This window comes from Leptonychotes weddellii, chromosome 2, assembly GCF_054177405.1.
Source record: "Leptonychotes weddellii isolate Sample4059 chromosome 2, ASM5417740v2, whole genome shotgun sequence".
In the NCBI taxonomy this organism is placed as follows: domain Eukaryota; kingdom Metazoa; phylum Chordata; class Mammalia; order Carnivora; family Phocidae; genus Leptonychotes; species Leptonychotes weddellii.
The window spans coordinates 23,261,498-23,283,173 of record NC_138370.1 but is presented as its reverse complement, the minus strand read 5'-3'; the positions used below and the strand labels follow the sequence as shown (position 1 = coordinate 23,283,173).

General features: G+C 37.3%; 2 protein-coding genes across 8 annotated transcripts in view; one reads left to right on the top strand and one right to left on the bottom strand.

Moving 5' to 3' along the window:
• The window catches only part of GTF2E2 (general transcription factor IIE subunit 2), a 66,758-nt gene that overhangs the window by 3,939 nt on the left and 41,143 nt on the right, over positions 1-21,676 (top strand). For both annotated transcript variants that reach the window (XM_081808600.1, XM_006731641.3), the window contains exon 2: positions 5,755-5,924. In XM_081808600.1, the coding sequence (XP_081664726.1) occupies positions 5,759-5,924 (166 nt within the window). In that variant the 5' untranslated portion in view covers positions 5,755-5,758. The remainder of the gene's footprint in view (positions 1-5,754; positions 5,925-21,676) is intronic.
• SMIM18 (small integral membrane protein 18) lies at positions 12,012-20,880 on the bottom strand. Of its 6 annotated transcripts, none has more exons than XM_031026284.2 (3): positions 20,727-20,808; positions 12,884-12,958; positions 12,012-12,485 (listed from the first exon to the last, which is right to left on the bottom strand). In XM_031026284.2, the coding sequence occupies exon 3, from the start codon at positions 12,446-12,448 to the stop codon at positions 12,152-12,154; it is 297 nt and encodes a 98-aa protein (XP_030882144.1). In that variant the 5' UTR covers positions 12,449-12,485; positions 12,884-12,958; positions 20,727-20,808; the 3' UTR covers positions 12,012-12,151. The 6 variants fall into 6 exon arrangements, with proteins under 6 accessions (XP_030882144.1, XP_030882143.1, XP_030882146.1 ...); XM_031026283.2 differs by having other exon boundaries at positions 12,903-12,958; XM_031026286.2 differs by having other exon boundaries at positions 12,884-12,977; positions 20,727-20,785.

Genomic DNA, 21,676 nt, shown 5'->3' with positions numbered 1-21,676 from the left:
ATCAGTTTATTCTGTGCTTATGGGTCTCAAGAGAGGAACTTTTTTTATTTTAAATTTTAATTCCAGTGTAGTTAACATACAGCGCAATATTAGTTTCAGGTGTATAATATAGTGACTTACTAATTCCATATATTACTCATTGCTCATCGAGATAAGTGTACTCTTAACCCCTATCACCTATTTCACCCATCCCTCCCACCCACCTCCCCTCTGGTAACCATCAGTTTGTTCTCTATAGCTAAGAGTCTATTTTTTGGTTTGTCTTTTTTTTTCTCAGCTTTGTTTTGTTTCTTAAATTCCACATATGAGTGAAATTATATGGCATTTGTTTTTCTCTGGCTTATTTTGCTTAGCATTATACTCTCTAGATCCAGCCATGTTACTGCAAATGGCAAGATTTCATTCTTTTTTATGGCTGAATAATATTCCATCATGTGTGTGTGTATGTGTACACATCTTCTTTATCCATTCATCTATCGATGGACGCTTGGGCTGCTTCCGTAATTTGACTGTTGTAAATAATGCTGCAATAAACATGGGGGTGAATATATCTTTTTGAATTAAAGTTTTTGTATTCTTTGGCTGAATACCCAGCAGTGTGATTATTAGATTGTAAAAGAAGAGAAGAACATTTTAAAATACTTGTTGAAGGGCACTTGGGTGGCTCAGTAGGTTAAGTGTCTGACTCTTGATCTCAGCTCAGGTCTCAGTATCATGGTTCTGAGTTTAAGCCCTACTTAAATAAAATTACTTGTTAAATGATCTGTGGCTTCCCTGGTTGTACTGAAGTTGCTAGAACTGTGGAGTTTTATTTTGTATTTTTTTTTTTTTTTTTTTTAGATTTTATTTATTGAGAGAGAGAGAATGAGAGAGAGAGCACATGAGAAGGGGTAGGGTCAGAGGGAGAAGCAGACTCCCTGCTGAGCAGGGAGCCCGATTCGGGACTTGATTCAGGGACTCCAGGACCGTGACCTGAGCCAAAGGCAGTCGCTCAACCAACTGAGCCACCCAGGCTCCCTTATTTTGTATTTTTTTAAAAGATTTTATTTATTTGAGAGGGAGAGAGCACAAGTGGGGGGGTGGAGCGGCAGAGGAAGAGGGAGAAGCAGACTCGCGGCTGAGCAGGGAGCCCAATGCAGGACTCGATCCCAGGACCCTGGGATCATGACCTGAGCTGAAGGTAGACACTTAACCAACTGAGCCACCCAGGCGCCCAGAACTGTGGAGTTTTAGAACTGGGGAAAAAACCAAAAGAGGTCTAGTTCCACCTCCCTCTAAATCAGGAATTTTCTGTAGATACTTCTAACAGGTTTTTTTTTTTTTTTTAAGATTTTATTTATTTATTTGACAGAGAGAGACACAGCGAGAGGGGGCACACAAGCAGGGGGAGTGGGAGAGGGAGAAGCAGGCTTCCTGCTGAGCAGTGAGCCCAATGTGGGGCTCAGTCCCGGGGGCCGAAGGCAGACGCTTAACGACTCAGCCACCCAGGGGCCCATATTTCTAAAAATTTTAATCCAGCCTTTTTATTACTTAATGATAGAGTTCATCAGTTTAATTTTTTTTTTAATATTTTATTTATTTATTTGACAGAGAGAGATGACAGCAAGAGCAGGAACACAAGTAGGGGGAGTGGGAGAGGGAGAAGCAGGCTTCCCGCCGAGCAGGGATCCCGATGTGGGGCTCAGTTCCAGGAGCCCGGGATCATGACCTGAGCTGAAGGCAGATGCTTAACGACTGAACCACCCAGGTTCAGCCCCTTATTTTTAATTTTTTAAAAAATATTTATTTGAGAGTGAGCAAGAGAACACAAGCAGGGGGAGCGGTAGAGGGAGAGGGAGATCATGACCCAAGCCGAAAGCGGATGCCTTACTGACTGAGCCACCCAGGTGCCCCGAGAGTTCACCAGTTTTAAAACACACCTTTTCATTTATAAGAAATTCTGATGGTTCTCTCTCTCTCTCTCTCTTTTTTTGCAGTGAGCCTACATCTGCCTCCTAATTTCTGCCTAGTAGTTCTGATGTTATTTCTAGAGCAGCATTGTCCAATAGAAATACAATGTGAGCTGCAACTGTGAGCCACACATGTAATTCAAAATTTTCTAGTAACCATATTTTTTTTAAAAACTAGAAAAAATTAGGGTGAATTAATTTTTAAAATGTTTTAATTTTTGAAATTGTATTTTTAATTTTTCATTATTGAAATATAATTGACAGGGGTGCCTGGGTGGCTCAGTTGGTTAAGCATCTGACTCTTGATCTCACCTCAGGTCTTGATCTCAGGGCCATGGGTTCCATGCTGGGTGTGGAGCCTACATTTAAAAAAAAGGAGAAAGAGAAAAAAAAAGGGAGAGAGAGGGCGCCTGGGTGGCTTAGTTGGTTAAGCGACTGCCTTTGGCTCAGGTCATGATCCCGGAGTCCCGGGATCGAGTCCCACATTGGGCTCCCTGCTCAGCAGGGAGTCTGCTTCTCCCTCTGACCCTACCCCCTCTTGGGTTCTCTCTCTCACTCTCTCTCAAATAAATAAAAAATAAAAAAAAAAGAAAGAAAGTATAAATGACATACAATGTTATATTAGTTTTAGGTGTACAGCATATTGATTCAACGAATATATACATTACTTAGTGCTTCCCATATATATAGTCCTCATTTGTCACCATGCAACATATAAAAAATAATATAAAATTATTGAGTATATTCTGTAATGCTGTACTTTTCATCTCCATGACTTATGTGTTTTGTAACTGGAAGTTTGTATCTCTTAATCCCCTTTACCTATTTTTCCCATCTCCTCACCAACCTCCCCTTTGGTAAATAACAGTATGTTCTCTGTATTTAAGAATCTGTTTGTTCGTTTGTTTTGTTTTTTTAGATTATATATATATAAATGATATCCTATAGTATTTGTCTCTGCTTATTTCACTTAGCATAATACCCTGTAGGTTTACCAATATTGTCTCAAATGGCAAGATCTCTCTCTTTTTTTTTTATGGCTAATATTCCATTGTGTGTGTGTGTATCACATTTTCTTTATCTGTTGATGGACGCTTGGGTTGCTTCCATATCTTGTAAATAATGCTGCAGTAAACGTAGGGCTGCATATATCTCTTTGAGTTAGTGTTTTTGTTTTCTTTGGGTAAATGCCAGTAGTGGAATTATTGGATCATATGGTATTTCTGTTTAAAATTTTTTTGGAACCTGCCTACTGTTTGCACGGTGGCTGCACCAGTTTGCATTCCCACCAAGAGTGCATGAGGGTTGCCTTTTCTCCACATCCTTGTCAACACTTGTTATTTCTTGTTTTTTTGACACCAGCCATTCTGACTAATGTGAGGTGATATCTTATTGTGGTTTTGATTTGCATTTCCCTGATGATTAGTAATGTTAAGCATCTTTTCATGTATCTGTTGGCCATTTATATGTCTTTGGAAAAATATCTATTCAGGTCCTCTACCCATTTTTTAATCTGAGTGGTTGTGTTTTTTTGGTGTTAAATTATATAAGTTCTTTATATATTTTGGATATTAACCCCTTATCAGGTATATCATTTACAAATATCTTCTCCCATTCAGTAGGTTATCTTTTTGTTTTGTTGATGGTTTCCTTTGCTGTGCACAAGCTTTTTAGTTTGATGAAGTCCCAATAGTTTATTTTTGCTTTTGTTTCCCTTGCCTGAGGAGACCTATCTAAAAAATGTTACTAAGGCCAATGTCCAAGAGATTACTGTCTATGTTTTCTTTTAGGAGTTTTAAGGTTTCAGGTCTCATATTTGGTCTTGAATCCATTTTGAGTTTATATTTGTGTGTGGTGTAAGAAGGCGGTCCAGTTTCATTTGTTTTTTGCACGTAGCTGTCCAGTTTTCCCAACACCATTTGTTGAAGAGACTGTCTTTTCCCCCATTGTATGTTCTTGCCTCCTTTGTCGTGGATTCATTGACCAGGTGTGGGTTTATTTCTGGGCTCTCGGTTCTGTTGATCTATGTGTCTCTTTTTGTGCCAGCACTATACTGTTTGGTTACTATAGCTTTGTAGTATATCTTGAAATCTGGGATAGTGATACCTCCAGCTTTGTGCTGCTTTTTCAAGATTATTTTGGCTATTCAGGGTCTTTTGTGGTTTCATACAAATTTTAGGATTTTTTTTTTGTTAAAGATTTTATTTATTTATTTGACAGAGAGACGCAGCCAGAGAGGGAACACAAGCAGGGGGAGTGGGAGAGGGAGAAGCAGGCCTCCCGCGGAGCAGGGAGCCCGATGTGGAGGTCGATCCCAGGACCCTGAGATCATGACCTGAGCCGAAGGCAGACGCTTAACGACTGAGCCACCCAGGTGCCCCACAAATTTTAGGATTATATGTTCTAGTTCTGTGAAAAATGCTATTGTTATTTTGATTGAGATTGCATTGAATCTGAAGATTGCTTCGAGAAGTAAGGACATTTGAATGATATCCTTTTAATCCATGAGCGTGGACTATCTTTCCATTTGATTGTGTCCTCTTCAATTTCTTTCATCAGTGTCTTACAGTTTTTAGACTGTAGGTCTTTGACCACCTTGCTTAAATTTATTCCCGGGTATTTTATTCTTTCTGGTGCAATTGTAAATGGGATTTTTTTTCTTAATTTCTCTTCCTGCTACTTTGTTATTAATGTATAGGAACAGAACAGATTCCTGTATATTAATTTTGTATCCTGCAATTCACTGAATTCATTTATTAATTTTTTTGGTGGAGTCTTTAGGGTTTTCTGTATGTAGTATCATGTCTTCTGCAAATAGTGACAGTTTCACGTGTTCATTACAAGTTTAGATGCTTATTTTCTTTATAGTCTTTTTTTAAAGATTTTAAAAAGATTTTATTTATTTGAGAGAGTGCGTGTGTGCATGAGCGGGGGGGGGAGGGGCAGAGGGAGATGGACAAACAGACTCCCTGCTAACTGGGGAGCCCGATGTGGGGCTCAATCCCATGACCCTGAGATCATGACCTGAGCCAAAGTCAGACACTTAACCACCCAGGCACCCCACAAGTTTGGATGCTTTTTTATTTTTCTTATCTGATTGCTGCATCTAGTCCTTCCACTACTGTGTTGAATAAAAGTGGGGAGAGTGGATATCTTTGTCTTATTTCTGATCTTAGAGGAAAAGCTTTCACATTTTAACCATTGGGTGTGATGTTAGCTTTGAGTTTTTCATATTTGGTCTTTGTTGTGTTGAGGTATGTTCCCTCTAAACCCACTTTGTTGAGAGTTTTTATTCTGAACGGATTTTTATTTTGTCACATGCTTTTTCTGTATTTATTAAGATGATCATATTGTTGGTGGAAATTAATTTTAATATTTTATTTAACCTAGCATATCCAAAATATTATCAACATGTAATCAATCTAAAATATCTCATCAGTAATTCTAAAAGTTCTTTATACTATGTCTTTTAAATCTGGTGTGTATTTTACACTTCAAGTACATCTCACCTCTAGCCCCATTTCAGGTGTTCCATAGGCACATGTGACCAGTGGCTATCATATTGGACAGTGCAGTTCTAGAGCTTTAAAGAATAATTCTGTTTCTCTTTACTAATGCCTAGCACGGTGCCTGGCACACAATAGGTACTAATTAAAGATTTTTAAGTGAATGACTATATGAATAAATACAAGTGGTGAGAGCTAATAAAGGTAATTTTGTTTGGAAGTAATTCTTGGGACCTAGGGATTTGGCCTATAGGTTTGAATGATTAGAATCTGTATTAAAAATACTTACATCTTTGCAGAATTATGGATCCAAGCCTGTTGAGAGAACGGGAGCTGTTCAAAAAACGAGCTCTCTCCACTCCTGTAGTAGAAAAACGTTCAGTATCTTCTGAATCATCATCATCATCATCAAAGAAGAAGAAAGCAAAGCTAGAACATGGAGGATCATCAGGCTCTAAACAAAATTCTGGTTAGTAAAATTGACTTTAGAACTGTTCAGTTTTATTTTTAAAGAAACCGTTTAGTCATGGCAAGTTCATTTTTTAGTTCAACATTTGTATTTATTGTTAGATACTTTGTTAAGTATAAGGGAACTTAATAAGAATATATCATTCTTAAGATGTTACTAGTCTTGTGTTATAGTTAGAATTTACGTTATCTTTTCAGAAATAACTTTGTTGAAGTTTAATTTATATACCATATATTTCACTCATTTTAAGTGTACAATTCAAAGATTTTTAGTAAATTTACGAAATAGTGCACCTGTTAATGTAATTGCATTTTAGAACCATTCCATCATCCCCAAAAGATCCTTTGTGCCCATTTACAGTCACTTCTTGTTCCCACCCCAGCCCCAGATAACCAAAAGTCTACTTTCTGTCTCTATTTGCTTTTTCTGGACATTTCATATAAATGGAATTGTACAATATGTAGTCTTTAGTGTGTGGCTTCTTTTACTTAGCATTTATTGAGATGATCTTTTTGTTGTTTATGCTGTTAACATGGTATATTACATTGGTGGATTTTTCAGATGTTAAACCAACCCTTGCAGTCTTGGAATAGATCCTACTTGGTTGTGGTGTATAATTCGTTTTGTTATGGGATTCAGTTTGCTGGTATTTTGTCCAGGATTCATCTGTGTGTAGCATGTGTCAGTACTTCATTCTGCTTTATTGCTGAACAGTAATCCATTGTATGGGTATATTACAACTTGTTTATCCATTCATCAGTTAATGGACCCTGGGATCATGACCTGAGCTGAAAGCAGATGCTTAACCAACTGAGTGACCCAGGTGCCCCAGAAATACAATAGTTTTTGTACATTGAACTTGTATTCTGCAACCTTGTTGAACTTGTTTATTCTTTCTAGGTTTTTTTTGTGTGTGTGTGTGTGAATTCCATAGGGTTTTTTTTACGTACAAGATTATGTCATATGTGAATAAGGACAGATTTACTTTGTCCTTTCCAATGTGAATGCCCTTTCTTCTTTCCTTCCTTCCCTCCTTTCCGCCCTGGACTGGCTGGCTAATAGAATGTTGAATACAGGTGGTGAGAGTGAACATCTTTGCCTTGTTCCTGATCTTAGGGGAAAGGCATTCAATCTTCCACCTTTATGTATGATCTTAGCTGCATGGATTTTGTTATCAGGGTGAAGTTGCTCTCTACTTCTAGTTTGTTGAGAGTTTTTAATCTTAAATGGCTATTGGATGTTGTCAAATGCTTTTTCTGCATCTTTTGAGAAGATTGTGTTCTTGTTCTTTATTAATATTACATTAATTGATTTTTTTTCAGATGTTAAACCAATATGGCGTTCTTAGAATAAATTCTACTTCGTCATGATGTATAATCTTTTTTTATTTGTTGTGGAATTTCAGATTGCTGGTATTTTGTACAGGAGTTTTGTGTTTGTATTCACGAGGGTATGGTTTGTAGTTTTCTTGTGATGTCTGTCAGGGTATTTCTGGCCTCATAAAATGATTGGTGAAGTATTCTCTTTTCCACTGTTTTCTGGAAGAGTTTGTGAAGGTTTGATATAATTTTCCCTTTAAATATTTGGTAGAGTTCACTAGTGAAGCCATTTGGGCGTGAGCTTTCCTTTGTGGGAAGCACATGTAGAAATTCTTACAGATCTATTCAGATTATTTGTTATCTTCTTGAGTTAATTTTGGTGCTTTGTATCTTTTTAGGAGTTTGTCCGTTCCATTATCTACACTGTCTAAAGTTTTTCAAAGTATTTCCTTGGAATCCTTTGATTTCTGTAAGGTCCGTAGCGATAACCCTCCCTATTTCATTTCTGATTTTAGGAATTTGTGTTTTATTTTGTTGATCTTTTAAAAAATCAACTTTTGGTTTCATTTATTTTTCTCTTGTATTTTTCTTTTATTGATTTCTACTTCACCATTATTTTATTTCTTCTACTTATTTTGGGTTTAGTTTAGTCTTAGACTATTACCTTTTAAACAACAAGGTCAGTCCAGTGTAATTCACAAGAAATTATTTACCTACCTAAAAATGTAGCAATAGTAATCTTCATGGACGTCATTTTGTTAGATGTTTTGCAAGCTGTTTTACTAACTGATGTTAAAGCAGAAGTAATGTTTTTATCAAGTAGGCTATCGGTCTTATTAGCACATATATTAAGTTGATTTTGTCTCATTCCAGTGAAAGGTACATTGAATTAATTCATAGTACACTGTTTTATTTTTTTTATTTTTTATTTTTATTTTTATTTTTATTTTTTTTTAAGATTTTATTTATTTGACAGAGACACAGCGAGAGAGGGAACACAAGCAGGGGGAGTGGGAGAGGGAGAAGCAGGCTTCCCGCTGAGCACGGAGCCCGATGTGGGGCTCGATCCCAGGACCCTGGGATCATGACCTGGGCCGAAGGCAGACGCTTAACGACTGAGCCACCCAGGCGTCCCCATAGTACACTGTTTTAAACATTAGCACAGACCCACTCTTAGACCTAGTCTCTTTGATCTGCTTAAGACTATCTTCGCTCCTGCTAAATAACAAGGTTCAACCAAGTAATCGAAGATCTGATTGGCTTTATGAAATGATTTATGAATCAGGCAGCATCCCATCTAGCAAGTAGAGAGGCATTCCAAGGAGTTGTACAAAATGGAAGATTTTTATAGAAGGAGTGTGGAGGCAGGAAAGTTACTAGCAAAAGAAAAGGACTGTTCTAGGCTAGCTCCTTTCTAGTGGGAAAAGCCAGGGGTCTTATGCAGATGACCTCATTTCTCTTCCTTTGGGGGATGGAGAAGGGTCCATATGGCATACTCATTGGCATTGATTGAAGAATTCCTGACAGACCAGTTAAGACTACATTTCTGAGGGAGTTTGAAACTGTGGTTAGGTTATGTATTAAGTGCTGGTTTTGGAACTTGGTCAAAGTGACACTAATTTGGGTCTGTGGGTTTCTTTTCTTTTCTTTTTTTTTTTTTTAAAGATTTTATTTATTTATTTGACAGAGAGAGACACAGTGAGAGAGGGAACACAAGCAGGGGGAGTGGGAGAGGGAGAAGCAGGCTTCCCGCTGGGCAGTGAGACCCGCATGCGGGGCTCGATCCCAGGACCCTGGGACCATGACCTGAGCCGAAGGCAGATGCTTAACGACTAAGCCATCCAGGCGCCCCTCTTTTTTTTTTTTTTTTAAACAGTACAAAATCTCAGTGGCTTAAAAACAACAAAGATTCGTTGTTTTTCTTTCATACCACATGTTTATCATGTGTTGGCAAGGGTCTTAGCTCCTTAGAGTCACTCAAAGGACCCAGGCTGATAGAGTAGCTGATATTTCAGATGTTGTTGGTCTCAGTGCCAGAGGGAGAAAGAACTCTCGAATATCTTGCCTGGCAGTTAAAATCCTCTTGCGTGGCGGTGAGACATCACTTTCTCTCACAACTCATTGTCTAGAGCTAGTCACAGGGCTGTACCCAGACACAAGGGGTTCCAAGCTGGGTGTAAACACTGAAGACTACCATAACCCCCTAGATTGGGTCACTATCAGTGGATTGTCTGATTAGGTGCTTAAAAGGGTTCCTAGCTTAACTTCTTTATGTCTACTCTCTCTGTATAGCAGTCAGTGATTTTTCTAATGTGTCACTGTTTTTAGGCTGATCATCGTTGCTTTTCAGATAAAGCCCATCTTTTCCTGCTGTCTGCATGCCCTACCAGATCTAGTCTCCATTACCTTTTATACCCATATCTCATTGTTTTTCTTATACTTTGTCCTAGTGATACAGTCCTGTAGCTCCTTTAACATGCTTTACTCCCTTTTGCCTCTTGACCTTTGCCCACATTATGTCCTCTTCCTGGAATGTTCTTTCTTAGCTCCTTCCCTCTTTCCTTTGGCTAACTCCTATTCCTCGTTTAGGTTGCAGCTTAAAAGTCATATTATTTCTACTTTCCTATTTGAATTCAGTGCTTAGCCTTTGATTCCCATAGCACTCATTATTTCTGACAAAGCTATTGTGTGTCATTGTAATTGCATGATTACTTGTTTGCCATTGTAACCTAATCTCTCACACATAGAGGCACTCAATACATGTTTGTTGAATGGTTAAATAAATTACAGCATAAGGTAGGGAAAAGTTAGTCGTGTCCGTTATCAAAAAATTTAGTAATTAAACGATATGTATGCTTCCCATTTATGGCAAGGACTCCAGAGCTTACCGTTTATGAAAATGTGGTTTTAACAGTGCTCAGAATATCTCCTGGTTACCAAAGTATTTTGTATACCAGGTTTCACAAGTCCTTTGAAAGTTGGTTACAAAAAGTGTTTATTTCTAATGTTAGAAAGAAAAAACATTTTCTAATGTTAGAAAGAAAAAACAGTGATTCCAAACTGACAGAGTTCTCTAAATTGAAAATGACAGATATGTATTTTTCTTTTTAAGATTTATTTATCTGAGAGAGAGAGAAAGAGAGATGGAGAGCTGGGGGAGGGGCAGAGGGAGAGAATCTTTCAAGCAGACTCCCCACTGAGACCCTGTGGGGTCCATCCCACAACCCATGAGATCATGACCTGGGCAGAAACTGAGGAGTTGGATGCCCAACCGACTGAGCCACCCATGTGCCCCTAGATGTGTATTTTTCATTTCATATATTAAATATTTTCTATTGTGCCTTAATTTTCAGTAGCTTTTTTTTTAAGAGGCAACAAAATACATCTTTATTCAAAATACATCTATCTGTTCTTCAGATAATACCATATTAAACTTTCTACAATCCATGATTTATTGATAACACAGCTGTGAGTAATGGCAGAGGACCGGTTGAAGCATGGTCTCAATTTCTCCTCGTATTAAACCAGACAGTGAGAAGACTTTGTACTTGGACTTTTTCTGAACTGTGACTGACATTCTCTCACCTACAGTGAATAAAAAAGAAGCAGAGAGCCATGAGAGACTATGGACTCTGAGGAACAAACTGAGGGTTCTAGAGGGGAAGGGGGTGAGGGGATGGGTTAGCCTGGTGATGGGTATTAAAGAGGGCACGTATTAAGGGGAGCACTGGGTGTTATACACAAACAGTGAATCATGGAACACTACATCAAAAACTAATGATGTAAATGTATGGTGATTAACATAACAAAATAAGACTTAAAAAAAGTAGCTTCTTAATAAGCAAAGTTGATATATTTAAAGGCCGTTATTTCCATTTTTCGTTGTTATTTTGAGTAATGTTTTTAGAAATCTCTTTGTATCTTGAGTTTTTTTCTTTTGAACTGATTTCTCAGGGTAAATTTCCAGGAATGATATTTCTGGTTAAGGGCAGCTGTGGTGGTTAAGAGCATGCTTAGGTTTGCTCATGGGTGGTAGCAAAATAGCATTAGGGTTATAAAATATAATATCTGTACAACCCTTGTAATTCCAAGAAATAAAACTGCAGTATTTCTTAACAGGTGTTATGTGTTCCTGTCTTTCGCCTTTTTTTTTTTTTTTTTTAGGTAGTCTTTTCAGCATTGTGTGTCTTAGCCCTTGAGAATATGAATATGAGCAGCAAAATGAAAGAAAAAGCTCAGGAAATACAATTAAGGGGGTATACTAGTAAGTTTTAGATTGAAAATAGCCTGGTCCTTCTTACACCATGTGTTTCTTATTAAACAGTCAGTTTTATGAAAATTTTATGCAAGTATACTTGTGATCTTTCTATTTTGAGACTTTTTTCCACATTAATCCCTACATAAAACTTGTCTTAAAAAAATGTTTAAGTTGTCCTCAGTAACCTAGAATATACTTCTTTTTAATAAGTAGGGATTTTATGTATGAGTGGAATTATTTACTTTGGATTTAGGTAAGCATTTTAAATAGCATTTTTATTACCAAAACACACGGAGGGTAGTTTATTTGTTAGTCCACATCGTTCGTTTAGGTCAGAGTTATTTGATCTTGCTTATGTTTTCTGGCTTACCTTTTGTTGCTTAATATTGAAATCTAGGAATCTTTTATCCAGTTTTTGAATTGTGATTTTAAGTAGATTGGTAACTTATTCACATTTGTGAAGTTTTACTGTACATTTAATGAAAGGGATACACACACAAAAAGTGCATATTTGACTTGTTTTTCCCTTCTTTTAGAAATCTTTTAATCATTCAGAGTCAATTTTCATAATAACAGTTGGCCTCAGAAAATTCTTTTTTCTCAGTAGTTGAAGGCTGTTTTCAGAGATTTTGTTCATTTTAGGTAGAGTGCTAGACCACTTCAATTTCACGTTTTCTGATGTTGTCCATCATGCTTCTAAGAGGGTTAGGTTCACTTTTCACGTCTTTCACAGTTTTGTTTTTTACACAGCAGCAACAGTCAAGCACTTCATACAGAAAAGCCAACACCACTAAAGATGCCACTGTAAATATAAATAAAAGCAGAATGACAAAGCAGGCAGTGTTCCAGTTATCATGAAAAGGGTAAATTTTTTGAACTTGAAAACCAAGGTACTGATAAACAGATGTAGTGGTTTCATTCCAGAGGCTGGAGCTCAGGGAGGCCATTCTTAGGGATTCTACTTCTTGTATTGTTCTTTTGAATCTGTAAAAAGGTAAAAAGTGAATATATGTAATCAAATTCTTAAGATTTGTCAATTCAAGTTTTAGTACTAATATTAGTAAATTTTTATAGGTAACATGAGTCATCTTATTTTCTGCCAGAATTAATGCCCAAATTATATTTTTGAATTTTTTCTGTATTTTATGGCCGTGTATTCTATAAGCTGTACTATATATTTTTTATGTGTATCATTTGCTAGACAAGTATATATGTTTAAGATTTCTATACAGAAGTTAACTGCTAGTAGAAGTGGAAAAAGAGAAGCTGAATTGGTTTAAAATTTGACTAAAGCAGTGGTCAGTGATCTGTTAACTACAAAAAATTTTAGTGTTTTAAGATGGTGGTCTTCAGACTGCCTCCCGGAAAGCTTTTCTCATTACCTTTGTGGATCCTTCTCACCTTGTTGGCTCAGTGTATTTCTATTTCCAGTCCTTTAAACTTCGAGGACAGGTGACCTGAATCAGGAAATAGTGGCTGAGTGAAAAATGTTAAAGAAAAGCTAAATAATGACAATTTTCAGAATAAGGATAATAAAATTTTAGGTTCAAGTTGCCTATGAAGATACCTTAATCTTAGGATTTCTTTCTGTTATGTATATGATAGTATTAACTGTTTCATATAGCTGAATGATCTATGGACATGAATATTTTATTTATTTATTTATTTAAAGATTTTATTTATTTGACAGAGAGAGACACAGCGAGAGAGGGAACACAAGCAGGGGGAGTGGGAGAGGGAGAAGCAGACTTCCTGTGGAGCAGGGAGCCTGATGCCGGGCTTGATCCCAGGACCCTGGGATCATGACCTGAGCCAAAGGCAGACACTTAACGACTGAGCCACCCAGGCGCCCCTGGACATGAATATTTTAAACAATCAGCATCCCAGGTGTATTGATTATTAAATTATTATTCCATCTCACAAAATTAACCAGTGAATTAAAGTTTTAGTATTCTTGCATTAAGTTTTGCTCTGTTGACCTGATACTTGTTAGACCTTAAATGGGACCATAAGGATTGAAGAATTTATTACCTTGATGTTTCAGAAGTATCCTTTAAACTTATTTTAAGAAATTATAGAATGCTTTCATACTAAGAAAATTTTGGAAATAAGAAAAAATTCCGCTTCATTAATTCAATGACTGTTGTCAGTTTGCTTTATTTTATTCAAGAAATGACTTAGTTTGCATGATTTTTCTTTACTACATAGTTTTAGTAGATTTTCATTCATTCTTGTAAACAAATGTTTATTGATTACCTACTGTGTACCAAATAGTTTTCTAAATGCTGGAGATACTTGTGTGTGTGAGTATGTTTTAATTAAAGGAAATTTCAAGGTAGTTGAAGAGTATGAGTATAATGAGGGGCACCTGGGTGGCTCAGTCAATTGGGCATCCGACTCTTGGTTTCAAGTGGGGAGACTGAGCCCCATGTGGAGACCCGCACTGGGCGGGGAGTATGCTTGAGGTTCTTTCCCTCTCTCTCTCCCTCTGATCCTCTGCCTGCTCGCACATACATACTCTTGCTCTTTCTAGAATAAATCTTTACCAAAAAAAAAAAAGTGGGGCATCTGGGTGGCATAGTTGGTTAAGCATCTGACTCTTGGGTTTGGCTCAGGCTGTGATCTCAGGGTTGTGAGATCAAGCCCCGCATTGGGCTCAGTGCTCAGCACGCAGAGTCTGCTTAGGATTCTCTCTCCCTCTCCTTCTGCTCCTCTAGCTCATGCACTCTCCCCCCCCCACTTCTAAAGTAAATAAATAAATCTTTACAGTGTATGTAAATTAAATTCAATTTAAATTAAAAATTAAAACCCCAAAAAACATTGAGATGAGAAGGCCTGAATGGAAGCCAAATCAAACCATTACAAATAAATAAATAAAAGAAGTAAATCTTTTTTTTTTAAGATTTTATTTATTTGAGAGAGAGCACAAACTGGAGGAGAGGCAGGGGGAGAGAGACAAGCAGGCTCCCCTTGAGCAGGGAGCCCAATGTGGGGCTTGATCCCAGGACCCTGGGACCATGACCCGAGCCAAAGGTAGACGCCTAACTGACTGAGCCACTCAGGTGCCCCGTAAATAAATAAATCTTTAAAAAAGAAGAGTATGATGAACCCCTGTATGCTCAATATAGCTTCAATTATCAATTCATCTGTACCCATTTGCTTCCACCCGTAGATTATTTTGAAGCAAATTGTAGACATCATCACTTCATCTAGACATATTCAGCATATATCTCTTAAAAGGTGAGGATTCTGTTTTTAAACATAACCACATTATCATTTTCACACCAAAAAAGATGAAAAAGTGACTTAAAAAACCCAGAGCCATAACAGTATAATTCCTTCAATTTCTTTGTTGTCTTTAGAAATCTAATTTTAAAACTTTGACATTGATAAGTTAATATTTTCTAAGGTTTTTGTTTTCTATGTTTTTATTTTTAAGTAAACTCTATGCCCAACATGGGGCTTAAACTCACAATCCTGAGATCAGGGGTCACATGCTGTACTGACTTAGCCACCCAGGCACTCCAAAGGTTTTTGTTTTCTATCTTAAATCATATTTGCTTGGCAAGTAACTTTACCTCTCTGGATGGACTTGGTTTCTTCTTTTGTGTGTTTTGAAGGTTAAATTGATGATCTGAGGCCAGAAGTAAAGGCTTAAATTCATTTGTTCTTTTTGGATTTAAGAATCCTTCAGTTTCATGGTTTGTGGTGATCCTTCATCTTGAAACGAGGGACAACAGACTAATGGACAGTAATTGAATCAATTGCCTTTATTAGTTCTGGTACTTAACAAAAATATATTGTCTGGAACTGGTATGTGAGGAACTTCCCAGTGTATTACAGTATTTTCAAACTGTCTGGGGACCCAGCCTTTTAGAGTTACCCTCTTTTATCCCTTAAGTTTTTCCTTCTTAGCACATTTTTATAGAAAATGGAGCTGCGGGCGCCTGGGTGGCTCAGTCGTTAAGCGTCTGCCTTCAGGGTCCTGGAATCGAGTCCCACATCGGGCTCCCTGCTCAGCGGGAAGCCTGCTTCTCCCTCTCCCACTCCCCCTGCTTGTGTTCCTGCTCTCGCTATCTCTCTCTCTGTGTCAAATAAATAAAGTCTTTAAAAAAAAGAAAAAAAGAAAATGGAGCTGCTACATTGCACACCTCCAGGGAACACCATTCATATTGTATTGTAGGGTGCCATTCACATAGAATACGCTATAAGTGGTGCACCTTGGAATCCAATGTGAATATCCCGATAGGCCTCTCCTCCAACTTCAGTGTCGCTGCTTCTGATTCTAATCACCGTGCACACATATAGTCAAGTAGCCCATAGAAACTGACTCAAATGGAGAGAACGTTAGTCCTTTTTGACCTAGCCTAGAGTAGTGACAGGTGTGTACACACATACAAATGCCTAAAAAATGTTTAGCTTTGGAACTCCTTTAAAATATTTATTTATTTATTTATTTAAAAGATTTTATTTATTTATTTGAGAGAGAGAGAATGAGAGACAGAGAGCATGAGAGGGAGGAGGGTCAGAGGGAGAAGCAGACTCCCTGCCGAGCAGGGAGCCTGATGCGGAACTCGATCCTGGGACTCCAGGATCATGACCTGAGCCGAAGGCAGTCGCTTAACCAACTGAGCCACCCAGGCGCCCCCTTTAAAATATTTAGTGTGACTACAATGTGATATTCCTTGGGAGGGGTAGCACACATTGTTATTTTTACTTCAGTGTGAATGAGTTTCAGATCCTTTTGAAAAACAGAGCATATAGAAGAGGAGAGGAAGAATAGTTCTTGAGGAAAGAGAGAACAGTACCATTTATTGTATGGGTAGATAAAGAACAGGGGAAGAATCACTGGAGGGTCTATTTAATAATTTTACCTGGGCTAACCTAGGACCTCTCCAGCACTGATGCAAATATTCCTTAGACTTTCTGTTAAGGCCTTTCAGGTTGATTCCTTTGTTTTGTTTTATTAAGTAATCTCTACACCCAATATGGGGCTTGAATTCACAAGCCTGAGATCAAGTATCACATGCTCTTTTGACTGAGCCAGCCAGGCGCCCCAGGTTGATTCCTTTTTAAAATCTGGGAATTTCTTTACACATTATGTCCCTTAAATTAGTTTAATGTAGCGGTGTCTGGGTGGCTCAGTGGGTTGAGCATCCGACTCTTGGGTTTGGCTCAGGTCATGATTCCCGGTTGTGAGATTGAGCCCTGGGTGGAGCTCTGCGCTCAGTGGGAAGTCTGCTTGGGATTTCCTCTCTCTCTCAAATAAATAAATCTTAAAAAAATTAGTTTAATGTACCTTATTAATTAACTTAATGTTAAGATGTCATTTCATTATTGATTTCAGAAATTTTATAGTAATTTTTTATATTATAATAATTTTTATTTTTATTATCTTTAAAAGATTTTATTTTAATTGACAGAACACGAGAGAGGGAACGCAAGCAGGGGGAGTGGGAGAGGGAGAAGCAACCTTCCCACCAAGCAGGGAGCCCTATGCAGGGCTCGATCCCCAGGACCCTGGGATCATGACCTGAGCCGAAGGCAGACGCTTAATGACTGAGCCACCCAGGCGCCCTAAATTTCTATTTCAAAATGAAATTTTATAATTACTGGAAAGTTGGTTTAAGGAACTTTATATTCTATTTATTTTTGAGGTACAAATGAACTGCTTAAAATTTTAACTTTATGTTCTATTTCTTAAAGAAGATTTATTTGTGAGAGAGCACGTGTGTGCAAGCGTCAGATATGGGAGGTGGAGAGGGAGAAAGAATCCCAAGCAGACTCCCCACCGACCACGGAGCCAACTTGGGGCTCGATCCCATGACCCAGAGATCACCACCTGAGCTGAAACCAGGAGTTGATGGTCAACCCACTGAGCCACCTAGGTGTCCCAATATTCTATTTATATTTGAGGTACAAGTGAACTGTTAAAAATTTTTTCAAGGAGTGCCTGGGTGGCTTGGCAGGGGGGCCTGCTTCTCCCTCTCCCCTTCCCCCTGCTTGTGTTCCCTCTCACTGTCTCTCTGTCAAATAAATAAAATCTTTAAAAATAAAAGAAAAAAATTTTTTCAAGCCCTCTTGTGCACCCCCCCCCCCAAAATGGAGGGAGGGAAGGGAAGGGAGAAGGTGGGGCAGGCAGGCAGACACAAACTAAATTCAGTTATTTGAAGTTAACTTGTACCCATCAATGACCTGTTCTTCTGATTAAAATTAATATATCCATACAATTGATTATTGTGTGTGAATGAGGTAACTGTGGTGATACTGAAGGATTTTTAGGATCTGTTAAGTGAAAAGACCAAGATGCAGGACAGTATGTATAGGAAAGGGGGAAATAATACGCATTTTTATTTGCTTGTATCTGCACAAAAGTTTTGGAAGGAGTTATATAAGAAGTTAATAACAAATGATTACTTGTATGATTGGTTGGAGAGTAGAGCTGGGATATAGGGATCTGTGAGATTTCTCAAGGTTTATATTGTTACATTTTAGTTTTTGAAGCATTTGAATATAGTACTTATCTAAAACCCAAACTAATATATTTTATTTATTTATTTTAAAGATTTTATTTATTTATTTGACAGAGAGATAGTGGGAGTAGGAACCAGGGGGAGTGGGAGAGGGAGAAGCAGGCCTCCCGCCGGGCAGGGAGCCCGATGCGGGGCTCGATCCCAGGACCCTGAGATTATGACCCGAGCCGAAGGCAGACGCCCAATGACTGAGCCACCCAGGCGCCCCCCAAACTAATATATTTTAAAAGTATTTCTTGCCTTTGGTTTTATATCTATTGTGTTACGTTGTGTTATATATCTATATGTGTTTTATATCTATTTGATACATTTATTGAGTTTTCTGGATTACTTCTAAAAAATTAAAACTAGAGTCAGTAAACACTGTCATTTTGATTAGAAGTGTCTAAGCAGTTTAAGGAAGAGTACACACATGTCGTAAATGATAACAGTTTATGTTGTAAATGATGACAGTTTGCCTCTTATGTATTGATAACTGATGAGCAACTCAAAACATTCAATCTTTAGTTAGCTGCTGGGCATATCTGAAAAAAGTAAAATATGGAGTCATTTTGTACCTTAAATTTAGTGTGGTTTATTCTTTTTACATACAGCAGAGCTCTAGCAATTTTTTGTGCTAAATTTAGGGTAAAATCTGAAACTTACTTTAATGGAGTAGATATAATTAGACATGCAAAAAGATGGTATTACTAGGATTTTCTCATTATAAGACTATTTTTGAAATTAAAATATAAATTTACATCAAATACCTGCGATATATAAATGCTTTATGAAAAATAAGACTAAATGGTAAAAATCGTTTGTGTTCCTTTTTTTGGATCCCCACCTCTTTAAAATTTCATTACAGAAATGGGGAGTGTTAAAGTAAATACCATATTTTTTTTAAAGTTTATTTTTGGTATATTCTCTTCACCTATTTTTCCTCCCATTTCAGAAGGCCCTAGTGAAATATTTATGGGGATAGGACTTCAAACTGTTCTGGAACCTTGAATTGTCAGATCAGAATAAGATTATGCTTTTGCTCTAATGGTAAAGGCCCTTGAGTTGAATTCTCTAGTGTCTTTAAACATACAACTTTGAAATACAATCAATTAATCATATTGGCCTTTAAACATAGAGCAGCTCACCCAGCCCTGGAACTCTCTGAGATAGGCCATGCGTCTAGTCAGTTTGGTGAAAGAGCGGTAGTAAACCTACATCTGTGTTAACCATAAATATATCACCAGTAAAATGTAGGCTGATTATAGTGCTAATAATGGGGGTAGTAGGGCTTTTTCTGTTTACAGTTTACCTGAAATTTCAGTTACAAGTTAACTGTTTAATCAGACAAGGTTGTTTTTATTTATCTGAGACTTTTTTTTGGCTCCCATACTTTGTACAGCAAGCAGGAATATTTTCTAGGTAATTAACCCCATTGTTCTGAACCTCGAGAGATCTAATATCTTCTTACAGCAACCTTTAGGCTTTGTAAGAGATGCTTTACTCATGCTGGCTGAATGCTGAATAAGAAATAGAAGGAATAAAAATTATGAAAATAGTCTTAAAATTTAAATAGATTTATCAGCAAAGAAAAGGGCAGAAGTTGGATCTTTAGGTCAGTATGTGTGGATAATATCCTGGAACTCTGGCATCTACTAAATAATGATATTTACATGCTCCACCATGATAAAATTAGAAATTTGGTCAGTAGTTGATACTAATTTTTAGTAGACATGAATAGTTACTCTGAGCCATGAAAGAAATCTTATTACCTACGTTGAAAGGTACCATACCTTCCTCCCTTAACCATTTCTTCTTAAAACATATTTTTATTTTAAACTGTAGTTTATCACAAAGACTTGCTCTCTGTTTATTTTGAGGCATCAGTTGAAGAATAATTTCAACATTATATTGAAATATGGTTATGAATATTTTTGTGGCATATAAAAAATGAAAGGGTATTTAAGAAGGTTATCATTTAATAATAGAATGACTTGTGTATTACAGTAATATAGATTTTAAAATTTAACCATAAGGAATTATTTTAATTAAAATCTTAGGAAAGTTTGAAGCTCTACAAATGATCTCTTTGGCTATAGTATAATGCAGCCTATTTAATGATATCTTTGTGGTCTTCTAATTTTTATGTAAAAATCACATTTGTTACAATTTCTTGGCATTCTCTGCATCTACACTCAAAGTCAAATAAACAGTTTTGAACTATTTTCTCATATTTGTTAAAATATAACAAACTTTCCCGTAAGTAGCTGCTTTTTACCAGCCAATATAATTTGCACATATAATTAGAAAGCTTTAGTCCAGGATTCGCTTTTAGTCTAGATTTTTCTTTAAGAAAAATCCTTTGTTAAGGCAGACCAAACTGCTGAAATGAAATAGCTCGGAAAAAATAAATTAGCAAGTAACCACTTAACATTAAATGCTTATGGTTTACTCTAAGGTCTGGATATAGATCAGGTTCATAGAAAATCTCATGAATTTTCCATAAGGCACAGATGGTAAGGGTGCTTATCAAATAGCACAAGGCAGTCTTCACATTTTCATAATAAAATCCTACCAAGCAGTGAAATGAATACATTGCTTTTTTTGGTCTTTTGTAGGAACAAAGCTTTCTGCTTGGTTTTTATGGTAAAATATTTTTATATTACATCATAAGGATATGTATTACTAAATGAAAGAGATCGTATAAACCTACCTCTTGTCTGAAGGCTGCTGTTGAAGCGATGGTATCGTCTGTTTGTAATGCAGTCCAGTGCACATCCAAGATGGAGCTGTGCTTCTATTGGTTAAACCACAATGCAGCTGACAGTTTCCTCTTCGTTCATTTGCATTAAGTCCTGCCACCCTTAAGTGTAAATCATTCATAAACTTGAATAGAGCTGTTTGGGATATCAACTGTCACCTTTTTCTTGTCTTATTTTTTTGTCCTTAAGCTAAATTTCTGCAAAGGAATTTGAGTTAGTAACAAAGTGATGATTCCTTAGTGTTTAACCATAAAATTTCGGATCCTTCAGTGAGTATTTCACTGCTAGGGCTGAAAGGTAATGTCGAGAGAGGTAGTAACCTAGGAAACAAACAGTCCAGGTTTACCAGCTTGGTATTTCCTCCAGGAAGTGGGCATAAAATATCGTAAATGATATTTTCTTTCCATACTTGTGTTATATATAAATCTTGTCCTCTGGAAGTGATTATTTCCATGTGGTGGTTTGATTTAGGAGAAATTCTAAGGGAAAAGAAAGATTTTCTGCTCTGCTAGTTGGGAGAGGGTTAGTTTTGGTAGTTATACCACCGACATTAAAAAGCAGTCTTTGAGGGCACCTGGGTGGCTCAGTTGGTTAAGCGACTGCCTTTGGCTCAGGTCATGATCCTGGAGTCCCGGGATCGAGTCCCGCATCGGGCTCCCTGCTCGGCAGGGAGCCTGCTTCTCCCTCTGACCCTTCCCCCTCTCATGTGCTCTCTGTCTCTCTCATTCTCTCTGTCTCAAATAAATAAATAAAATCTTTAAAAAAAAAAAAAAAGCAGTCTTTGAAATTTAAATGGTAAAAAAGGAATAAAAGGCACAGCATAGGGAATATAGTTAATGATATTCTGATAGTGTTGCATGGTGACAGCAGCTGTACTTGTGGTGAGCACAGCATAATCTAT

Coding starts and splice junctions, on each gene's coding strand:
- SMIM18 (XM_081808643.1), bottom strand. CDS start 20,791: ATGTGCACTGGACTGCATTACAAACAGACGATACCATCGCTTCAACAG. Junction 12,486..20,726: donor CAGCAGCCTTCAGACAAGAG/GTAGGTTTATAC, acceptor ACCTTTTTACAG/ATTCAAAAGAACAATACAAG.